The following is a 12008-nucleotide window of genomic DNA, read 5'->3' as shown; positions in this document are numbered from 1 at the left end:
CACAACTCTATAGAAACAGAATTTGTATCATTTTTCATTAATTTGTCTATATAATGATTTATTAAATTTATTTCCTTTACACTAATTAGATATAAAGAAAAGTGTATTGGAGCTGGCCACTGATGAGTGGTCACAGGTTATGGTAGACCCACGCGGTGGGTTAGAGAAAAGATAGTTCACACTTCCACCTATATGGCCCGATTGGGCGCCTATGACCAGAACTCACGCATATCAGGGTTAGACTCGCACACAGAAAGGATTGATCCCTTGAAGTGTGGGCTAGATCCGTCAGAACAGACAGTTACAATCAACAAGATGGCATGATCATGAAATGCTTATACAATGTGCATGTGTGGGCTAAAAGCTTGAATGCACATTTCTTTGTATAGGAAAGTCACATGAAGATTCTGATACCGTTTTTGCGATGTATACGGAAAAAGCTTTCATACGACACCCATATTAGGGGGTCCCTAAATTTTAGGAGCCTCGAATTAGCCTAAAAATGCTAGTCCTAAAAAATAGGGATGTCATTCTAAAAATAGTAAATTCTATACTCTGACTGTGCTTACTAAATTTGGTTGTTTCTATTCTTGACAGTATTCAATCCAAAAAGGAAGGCCATAGAGAAGAGACAAGTGTCAAGACACTTGTCACACAAGTTTCCAAGTGTCCCACCACTTGTCACATCTCATGACATGTGGCTAGACACTTGTCTTGTGCTACTCCACTTTCCCATTTTGTACTAGCTCTTCCCTCTCCTATAAATAAGAGCTCGTTTTTCTTCATTCAACATCATTTTTCTTTGCTGTAAACTCATGTACAGCACCCACAGATAGCCAGAAACTGGCCCCATCCATCCCCATCATCATCCCCCACTTCTCCATTATCAAATTCCTCCATATTCCCTCTTCTATCACTGCTGTTTTACGGGACAGCAAGCCTGTAAATTCATTACAGCACCTCCTTCTCGAGCTCTTTCTTCCATTTTAGCAACAAGAAGCAAGCCCTATCCATGTACTGCTGATCAACGATGGAGAAAGGCTGATTTCCCCTCTTTCTTCTCTCATACTGTAAAGAAATCAGTTCTTATCATTGCATAATAGATAATGCATGTGTGTTTGTGCATCTTTGCATGATCTTGTGAGAGTGAGAATTACTTCTCCTCACTCTCAGGTTGATTGTAACTGAGCTCTTCCCTAAGGGACTTGGGTTCACCAGAAATACATTTCCTTTTGGGGGGGGGGTTGGTTGCCCATCTTCAACCCTCAATCTTGTCTCCATTACTTTTACATTTTCATGGCTGTAATTTTGTGAGTAATTTTCATTTTCAGCTTTAAGTGTTCATTCTCTTTTATGTTAAATCTCGAAAACAAGCAAATATCATAATTGTTAAGCATACTACGTTGTTTGGGGCGTTTATAGCCTTGCATTGATAAGAACTTGTTGTCTATCTCTGTTGTTAATAAGCATGGCTTTCAGGTCATCTTTAAGGGTGACAAATGCATTGTCAAAGATAGAGAGATGGATTATGCACTCAAGCTGTCTGACACCCTGTATAAGGGTCTCTTTTTGTTAAATACCTATGATAGATAGTCTCATGATGCTCTAGCAATTACTGCAATTTTGCCCACAATGCAAAATGCGGAGCTATGGCATACCCACTATGGACATATAAGTTTTGGAAGTTTGATGACCCTTTAAAGATGTCATATGGTAAATGCATTGCCTCCAATGGAGATTCCACCTCCTCATGCATGTGAGGAATGTATTTTGGGTAGAATGAACAAGTTTGCTTTCAAAAAGGATGGTGCAATGCATGCTGTCCGAAAAATGCAGTTTATTCACTATAATGTTTGTGATCCCATGAGGACACATGTACTTGGGAGTCATCTTTACTTTGTCACATATATTGATGACTGCTCTCTGTATACATGGGTGTATGAGTTAAAGGCAAAATCTGACGTATTCATGCATTTTAAACATCTTGTTGCAAAGCTTGAGGCTAAAACTGGCTTGAAAATGCAAACACTTTACACAACAACAAGGGGGAAGTACGTCCTGTGCTTTTGAGACATATTTGCTTGATCATGGCATTACACATCAAGCCACTTTAGAATAACCCCTTAACAAAATGGTATTGCTAAAAGGAAGAATTGGACTCTTATGGAGATGACTCGTTGTATGCTAAAAAGCAAGGGGTTGCCTCATAAATTTTGGCTAGAAGACCTTCAGTATGTAAATCATGCATTGAATCATGTACTCACTAAGGCACTGAAGACAATCACACCATTCGAAGTTTGGTATGGCAAAAAACCCAAAGTTGACTACTTTTGGGTATATAAATGCATAGCCTATGAACATGTTCCAAAAGAGCTTTGTGGGAAGCTTGATGACAAGGCTATAAAATGCATACTTATAGGCTTTGAAAAGTGAGGGCTATCACATTGTATAACCCATGCACGAAGAAAGTTTTTGTCAGTAGAAATGTCGTAATTATTGAAAATGCTGCATTTTCACATGATGAATGTCAAATGCCAACCACCCATGACATCAGTGATATCTTTGAGGGTCTTTTGCTACTTTCTTTCGAGTCTGTACTTGCTATAAATGGCAAGACAAACATAATACAACAAGTTGTTTCTACACCGTATGCTCCCAAATAGTAGGGTTTTAATGATGGTTTCCCTCATGCAATGGAAGATGCAATACAGCATGAAAGGGCTGCTGTAAATGCGGCCAAAACAGTCCTGAGATGGCTATTATATATTCTCCAGGAGAGTAAAATGGATGCTCCCTTACCTCAGCACACTATAAGGGTTGATAGACATGCAGCACATGACACAAGGAAGGCACATTTGGCTGATTTTATGGAAGTAGATGATTGTGATGAGCATGTATTTATGAGCTCACTGTTGGATGATGATGATGATGAGCCTACTTCCTTGGACAAAGCTTTGCAAGATATATATTGGATCCAAGCCGTGCAAGATGAGTTATACTCTATTGCCACTTACTCTACATGGGATCTTGGGGATTTACCACCTTGTAAGAAGGCCATTAGCACAAAATGGGTTTTTAAACTCAAACGTAAGCCTTATTGTACTATTGATAGGTACAAAGCACAGTTGATAGCAAAAGGGTATGCACAAAAGAAGGGCATAGATTATAAGGAAACTTTTGCTCCAACATCCCATATGAGTACAATGAGATGTGTGATTCCTATGGCTAGAAAGTACATCAATTGGACATTAAGATAGCATTTTTGAATGGAGATTTGCATGAGGATGCTTATGCGTCACAACCTCCAAGGTTTGTGGTTAAGGGGAAAGAGCACATGGTATGCAAGCTGCATAAACCTCTCTATGGTCTCAAACAAGCTCCTCATACGTGTACTCTAAAATTGATGCTTATTTGACCAACAAAGGGTTCAAAAATAGTCCAATTGCTCCCACTCCGTATATTAAGAATGAAGGGGGGGACTTGCTGATTATCATTCTTTATGTAGATGACATGCTGCTCACTAGACCTACACAGGGAAAAATCACATATTTTAAGGCTGAATTAAAACATGCATTTGCTATGTCAGATATGGGCTGCCTACAATATTCTTTGGGGATTCAACTCACCCAAAATCAGCATGATATCATCATGTCACAATCACAATATGTGGATAAGTTCTTACATAGGTTTAATATGCAAGATTGCAAAACACTAGGGACTAGAGTTAGTTAGCTTAACTCTAGTCAGCTGGTGGAGGGCTGGTTAGGTCAACCCTTGACCTTACCTTCACTCTTTTCAGCTCAATTCAGCAAGTACACTCTATTATCTTTGCTTCAGCTCCCTCACAGTCACTATCTCATTTCTCCCTCCTCCATAGCTGATTCACTTTCTCACAAAAAACTGTGTTTCGAACACGGTATGGACACTTCTTTTAACACGGACCAAGATTGTACCACGTTTTATACTAACCAACATCGTACTCCTTGAGAACTCCAAGAGGGCATTGGATTCTGTTAGCAATCATGTTTGTTATGCCTTGTCATCTCCTGCATGTGAGCCTCAATCTGAGTCAAACCAGGACTTTACCAGCTCTAACCTGTCTATCACTTGTTTTAATAGAGGAGGTAGCTCATTTTAGAGCACTTAATTTACTACATTTCAATGCATTTTTTTCCTCCAATCGGGATTTTATGTGCATTTCCCGAGCAAGTTCCGCATTCTTCAACCTGCCTCACCTGCCAGACATTGTCCACCCTTTCTTGGATTTTTTTGAGCATTTTTAGCATTTTTACCAGCTTTAACTGCTGGTTGGCCATATTTTTGGCCCCACATTTCAAGTCAACTAGTTTTTGGGATACTTGGCTATTTATAGCCATTTCCCACTGGGCAGTCAATCATATATATTATCTTTCCTCCTTCCTTGGCAGATGCACTCTCTAGCTCCATCATCTTCCTCCGTCTCACGTGCTACCATCATCATCAGCCTGATTTGGTACCCTCGCTGACACTATGGGCTGCATGCAAGGACTTATCCATCCTCTTGTATTCATCATTTATTCCTTGTTCAATGCAAGTTTCTTTTCTTCTTTTCTTGTAGATTGTCTCTCTCTCTTCCTCAATGTTTGCGTTCCTTCTTCCATTGCGCACTCTCACATGGTATCAGAGTATGGTATCATTGTCTAAGAGACACAAAGTTGACTTCTCAAGGAGGAGACCACCCTAGACTACCAAGCAGCCTTGCCACATCAGCGTTTTGCTAAAAACGCTGCTTTCTACTTGGAGGTGTCCGCTTTTCTTGTGCCAAGTACCCGTTTTGCTGCCCACTTCCTCTCTTGCTGGAGGTGACAAGCTTCCTCAGTCATGCAACGGTCTTCTACTGCAAATGCAGTGTTCCTTGGTCAGGTGACAACTCTCCTCAACAAACGCACATAGTCCTTATGCAAGCGACAATCTATTTCCCTAGGTAGACCCTCTACATTGACTTTCTTGTGATCTTGTAGTCGTTTTCTCTTGTTTCAAGGCTGTCTACCGCCAAAACGCAGATTTTTTGTGGGTGTCTTATAGGATATCGAAGATGTCTTATCACCAGTTCTTTGCCAACTCAAAGGATGAGGTCTTTGTTCCTTCCTCTGAGAGACGAAGAGATTTTCGTGCTAGTTTACATGACGACCGGAGGACACCTAGCCTATTTGTTCAGGAACCCTCTCCTCCCCATTCTCTCCATGTTTCACAAAAGGCCCGTTGTACTTGCCTTCATATGCCAAGCATGGCACCCTCGATACAAGTGCCTGCACTTCCTTCTTTGCCAAAAGAAGACTGGCTTCCAACTATTCGCTCTGGTCATGTAAGGTGAAGTGTATCCTTGATACCTTCAATCTTTGGGAGTTTGTTACCCACCCTATTCCCCGTCTAGTGGAGAATCCCACCCTTGGATCATCAATGGATCATGTGGCCTTATGGGATCAACTCAACTCTAGAGCCCGATCTTTCCTCTTTATGAGCTTACAGGATTCTGTCCTAGTGCATGTGCGCAAGTTACGCAAAGCAGCAGAAGCGTGGACAAAGCTTGCTTCTTTGTACCATCAAAAGACATTTACCCACCGGATTACTCTCGAGAAGAAGTTATGGATGCTTGCTCGCCTATTGATGACTCTCCTTTCATGAAGAATCATATCAACAAGTTGAACGATATGAGGGATGAGCTTACGTCCCTTGGCAGGATGATCTTTTCAGAGGATATGGCTATGATTCTTTTGACTCAGCTGCCATCTCCTTGATTTGATAGTCTTCTACACCATTCTTTTTACATCAAGGACTCGTGAGAAGCTACTATGGGAGGAGCTTGCCCCGCTTGTTTTGGAGCATGACGAGCACACCACAGAGGTAGCCAGTGGATCCACCTCCACCCAAGTTTTTGTTACAAGTTTGGAAGGGGGAAAGAAAAAGAAAGGGAAGTCAAAGGCTAAAAGACAAGAGAGTTCTTCAGGTTCTGACTCCGACTTGGAGAAGCCTAAATGCCCATATTGTGAAAAGGGGACACAGCCAAAGGAGAAATGTTGGAAGAAATACCCTCACCTTCGTCTAGGAGCAAAGGATGGAGCTAACGCATCCGAGCCTTCTACCTCTACTCCAACGGTTACCCATGAGTCACTGTTCCTTCATATTGTTGAGGAGCCTTCTTTAGTCATTGCCTCATCTTCTAAGAGGCCTTGGCTGGTTGATAGTGGAGCTTCTGGTCATATGACTCCACGAGGTGATTTGTTGCAAGATCTATGCCCTTCTAAGGGTTCAATCATTGTTGGTGACATTGTTTCGATGCCTATTTGTGGTGTTGGAATTTCCCTTTATTTTCCGACCACACATCGAGCTCCCTTTCACATGCCCTTAATGTTCCGGACTTGGGCTTTCCACTCCTCTCAGTTTATGGCCTTACTAGGCTTGGTACCCAAGTTGTCTTCATCGAGCAGGCCATTTGTATCGAGGATTCTTCTACAGGGGTATTATCATGATAGATTGGCAAGAGAGCGGGGGCTTTATAGGCTCCATTCACCTTCTCTTATGCAGGGTCCTCGAAGGCAATTCTCTATTGCTACATTTATTCCCGCTTGTGCACCATCTTTTCCATAGGTTCCTTCCCATCCTCCACCCTCTTCTTTAGTGGTTCCCTCGTACCCCCCATCCCTTTCAAAGGAGGACCATCTTGGTGATGCGGCTGCAAATCCCCTAGTCCCTAGTGTTTCAAAGGGGGCTTCCCAAGATCATGAGGAGCTTCTTTATCGGCAATCTTTATCGACGGACTTCATCAACATTGGCATTCCTGTTGCCACCGCAAGATCCGCTTCTCTCTTGGCCATCCGCCACATCCAGGATCTAAGAGGCAATGTTGGCAGTCATGTTTGTTATGCCTTGTCATATCTTGCTTGTGAGCCTCAATTTGAGACAAACGAGGACTTTAGGAGCTCTGACCTGTCCACCCCTTGTTTAGACAGGGAAGATAGCTCATTCTAGAGCACTTAGTTTATTGCATTTCAATGCATTTCCTCCTCTAGTCAGGATTTTATATGCATTTCCCAGGTAGTTTCTGCATTCTTCAACCTGCCTCACCTGCCAAACATTGTCCACACTTTCCGGGATTTTTCTAAGTATTTTTACCAGCGTTAAACGTTGGTCGGCTATATTTTTGGCCCTAGATTTCAAGTCAGCCAGTTTTTGGGATATTTGGCTATTTATAGCCATTTCCCACTTGGCAATCATATAAATTATCATCTTCCCTCCTTCCTTAGCAGGTGCACTCTCCGACTCTGTCTTAGGTGCAACCGTCATCATCAACCTAATCTGGTGCCCTCACTGATGCTGTGGGTTGCGTGCCAAGACTGATCACTCCTCGCCTTGTATTTAGCATTTATTCCTTGTTTAGTGCAAGTTTATTTTCTTCTTTTCTTGCAGATTGTCTCTCTCTCTCTCTTCCTCTGTATTCGAGTTCCTTCTTCTATTGCGCACTCTTACAAATTCAGCAATCACTGGCAAGTGATATAAATTAACTTCAAGATATTATGGCCCTTTCCAAATTACCAATACTGTATCCTACAATCTTGATTTACCTTTGGAGATCTGAGTTCACCCTGTATTCCACGGTTATCGTTGGAAAGAACGACTTGAGCAAGGAGAACTAATTATTCTAATTAAAGACATCCCGTGGATCAAGAATATTCCTCGATATATTCCACTCCAACCAAAATTGATCCGTTCTCAACCATAGGACTAAGCAGTCTTGTTGAACTATTTATCTCAAAATTTTGGTCAAGTGAAAAAACCACTAAAGGCGGAGGCTACTTGGGAGATGGAATGTTCATTGAAGAGTTGTTTTTTCCACTTCATTCCTAAGGATATTGCTAAGAGCAACAATCATTCATAAGGGGGGAAGTGTTACATCCTTTGTCATTCAGATGGGTGCTAGTAGCATTAGTCATAGTGGTTATGAAATGACTTAGTGCATAGTGGTTAGGACACTTCAGGGTTAGGGCAACCGAGCCCTATTTATAGAACTCAAAGCCCAATTGTGCATATTATTGTGTGATCACCACTCTTGGACTCGACCCATAGGCCGACGCATTCATATACTGGGATGGTGTGGGCTAGAAGTATGGGGCATCAACTCTTAGCACATAGTCGTGACCTAGAGTGCTATTAGCTCCCAGGCTCGAGGATGAGCCTGTTTGGCTCTATGGTTGCTCTATGGTTGACACAAAAATGACCTCATATAGATGTAGACACAAATCAAGCCAATGCTAGAAATGGAAGGGCAGTAGGTTGGAAACCAACACGCAACAGTCTATGGGGCTGTAGGCTGGAAACCAACACGCAACAGTCTATGGGGCTGGAATTGATAAATGCAGCAAGTAACTGCCTAAAGATGATGGCACCCAATCATTGGCAGCAATGGGAGACTTGGCAACAGTTTTAGACCACGTAGCAACAATTGTTGGGGGCTAAGCAGCTAGTGGAGGAGGATTGATGCGGTTGAAACTTGTAGGACAAGGATTGATTGAATAGTGAGTAGCTTGTATATTTATAGATGCAAAAGGATCCTCAGGAACACAGAAACTCTCAAGGACCGTGCACCATTTAATGAAACTTTTGGTAATCTACAAGTTTTGTGTCTGTTTTAAAGAGCTAATCAATTCATAATGCATTTTTTGCTCAAAAGAGGGCTCCAATGCTCACCTAGTGTCATTGGCATCTCGACCTCAAGAGATGGCTTTAATACCAACCAAGAGTACGAAGACACAACTACCAAAGTAGAAGTCAATCTGTCATGAAAAATAAACAAACAAGTGTAGGAAATGACGATTAAAAAATAAAAAAAACCTCAATTGAAAGAAAAGAAAGACAAATGCCAAGATAAGGTAAAAGAATGCCCGATCTCAAGAGAGAAGATATTGCCACGTCTCCACACTGATGGAGACAATACTCACCAAGGTAGGAACCAAAAAACCAAACCTTCAGCCCAAGTAGGACCAATAAAATACCTACAATGTTAATCCTAACTAGATTGCAAAACCTAGCACGAAAGAATCAAAAAAGAAACTTGCACACCAAAAAATTCATAATGAGATCCTTTGAATGTTATTCTAAACTAAAAAGAGAGTTAAATGAGTGTTATAGGCAATGGAAGTAAATGAAAGAAGGAAGTATGCAACGACAGACTTGAAAAGGTGCAACTAAGCTTAAAGGAAACTAGCCTATGGTTCTAATGAATGACCTAGGACTCCTAAGAGACTAGCTTAGAGGGAGGTAATGACCAAACCAATTAGGAGTAAGTAAATACATGCATTTTGGCTTGCTGTAATTTGATTACAGTAATTTGATTACAGCAAAGTTTTTACCCACTGAAAACAGAAAATAGCAGCACAACACAGTGAAAATGTCTCACACAGTGGGAACAAGAGCAAGGAACAAGAATCCTGTCCATATAGGCCATCTATGCATGATTTTGCATCCCAAAGTGCTCCAAATGCTTCAGGACGGTGAGCAATGAATGTGATTGGTGACCATACAGCTGAAACACAAGCAACTAATGCAGTTGGTGAGCACACAGCTCAAACACATGCAACACATCAGGTTCAAGATGAATAGGAAGTGGATGCAATGTTTCGAGCACAATTGGCACAAGTGCTGATTCCAACAACCTTGATTTGCTGATTTTATGCAGCCTGCTTTTACTATTTAGGGGAAAAAGGCACAATGTTAGTTTACACAGCCACATGAAGCTCATGCACATTCATCTCAGTCTCACTATTGCATGTGCAAGGGCTTTCTTGTACCAGCCTTCATCATCATTAGTCTCACTGCCATTTTTCCATGAAAAAGTGTGTGCCACATCACAAGTACGCGTGTAAAGTTAGTATGGAAGACAAGCTTAAGCACACCTGAAAGAAAATAAGAGCAAGGGAAAGTAACATAATTATGTAATAGATGATATGATGATATAAGAATTGCCCAAATGTCCACATATTCAAGAGATGACAGATTAGAGAGCAGAGAGCCTAGACTTGACAAGTCTGCTGATCTTAGACTCAAAATAGTCAGCTATGAACACCTCCCTTGAGAAACCCCCCTAAAGCACTTGATGAGCTGCTGTATACATTTTCTAAACCCATATTTGACATTAGCTAGATTACTGATGTATGTTACCATTGTAAACTTGAATCATACAATAGTTCATGCCTTGTGCTCAAGGAACTAGAAAACCACCCAACTTCAAAACACATGGCACTCAAGGTAGCAAGTCCCAGACATGAGCTGATTGCAAATATTGCTTCAGTCCTACAACCTCACTTGATGGATATTTGCCATGCCTTCACACAAGAAATAAGATTGTACCTTAGAGATGCTCAATTAAAATGCGTACTTGCTGATTGTTTTAAAAGCAAGGACAATAAGCATTGGACAATTGCTAAGGATTTTGGACTATTTTAACATGCTGGCATTCATACAGCTAGGAGCCCGAAGCTTAGTGATACAAAGTAGAGGAGGCATAGAAGCATTTTCGAAGGTTACGTGAAGATACTTCCAAATGTACTTCTCACCTCCTTGCTTATTCCGGGGAAAGAAATAAAGCTTGAGACTCACTGTAAAGGATGGACTTCGTCTGAAGGTTTGAAGAGTAAAAACGTCACTAGCTAATAATAAACATATGGCGGTTTGCTTGGTGTGCTTTACGAAGTAAACTAAACATAAAGTTAAGGGCTCTGCACATGTTGATTGCTAAAATAATCAGCCGATGTATAGAGCTGCCAGCACTGATGGGAAAGAGTTACTGAGACTGTTAAATGAGATATTGCACCTGCAGGTTCGGTCTTCTCTGTTGAAGTAACTTTGCAGCTCCTAGAAGCATGGTGACATGCGCATCGTGTCCACAAGCATGCATCTTGCCAGGAACTTTACTTTTGTGCTCCCATTCGACCAGTTCCTACAAACAGTTTGTGACTGGTTATATAAATAGCACCTCCACAAAGAAAAAAGGGGTTCTCGTGCTCAAACCCCGGCAGCCAAGACGTCGGTGCCCCAAGGGGCACGCGTGGCTTGTGGCTGGTGGCAAGCCAAGTCTGTCATCAACTCAATGTTAATTTGTGTGCAGTAGGAGACAGAGTAATCAGAGTACCTACCTGGAGAGGCAAGGCGTCCATATCTGCTCTGATAGCAATGACAGGAGCATCACCGGAGCCGATAACGGCAACGACGCCTGTGGAAGCGAGAGGCCATTCGTAGGGGACGCCCAGCTTGTCTAACTCCTCCCTGATGAGAGCGCTTGTCTCGAATTCCTCGTACTTGAGCTCCGGCTTAGCATGGATGCGATGCCGGATGGATTTGAGCCACTCCACGTTCTCAGGAGCGCGGGCAGCTGCCAGCAGCAACTGATCATCGCTTACGCTCCACTGAACCACCGCATCATTAGCTGTCGGCTTACTATTATCCTCATTCTTAATAATCTCCTCGCTTAACACTAATAATGGACCAACAGTACCACTTGCCGCCACAGCAGCCTTCCACGATACCACTGCCGCGATGGCGCCTAGTACAGATAACAAAACCCGCACCCAAGGGCCCCCTCGCCCATGAAAGTCGATGCCCGATCCCAAAGCCACCACCATCGCTAAGGCAGGCGGCCACAGCCTCCCAACTAATAATAACTAGCCAAACAAAACAGCACAACAAAGCAAACAGGAGGAAGTCAGGAATCTCGGGGCTCTCTCCCGATGGATGACTCATGAGTTTGCCATAGGCTTGGCCGCTCCCCCAGGACCAATGTTCACGAAAAACATTTTTCATAGCATAATATGAAAATTTCTAACTCAAAATTTTCTAACTTTGTAGTGATTTCTTGGTCAAATTACATACATTTGCCATTTTCATAATTTAAATGTTTTAAAAGTTTGAAGTTTTAAATCTTTTTCTTTAAATTTTGAAGATTTTTTAAAAATTTTGCAATTCATTTTATATTAAAC

The 12008-nt window shown here is 41.9% G+C and overlaps 1 protein-coding gene across 1 annotated transcript in view; it reads right to left on the bottom strand.

Annotated features, from left to right (window-relative positions):
• LOC148028261 (IAA-amino acid hydrolase ILR1-like 3) overlaps nucleotides 1-11789 on the bottom strand; it is a 52502-nt gene extending 40713 nt beyond the window's left edge. Inside the window, exons 1-2 of the mRNA XM_087690048.1 lie at nucleotides 11169-11789; nucleotides 10847-10972 (exon numbers count right to left, since the gene is read on the bottom strand). Of these exons, the coding sequence (XP_087546174.1) occupies nucleotides 10847-10972; nucleotides 11169-11654 (612 nt within the window). The 5' untranslated portion in view covers nucleotides 11655-11789. The remainder of the gene's footprint in view (nucleotides 1-10846; nucleotides 10973-11168) is intronic.
• Nucleotides 11790-12008: the final 219 nt, after the last annotated feature.

The sequence above is a fragment of the Lygodium microphyllum genome, chromosome 12 (assembly GCF_053477565.2).
Source record: "Lygodium microphyllum isolate KBCC chromosome 12, Lygodium_microphyllum_v1.1.10, whole genome shotgun sequence".
NCBI classification, from domain to species: Eukaryota; Viridiplantae; Streptophyta; class Polypodiopsida; order Schizaeales; family Lygodiaceae; genus Lygodium; species Lygodium microphyllum.
Note: the sequence above shows the minus strand (reverse complement) of the source record. Positions and strands in the feature narration are given on the sequence as shown.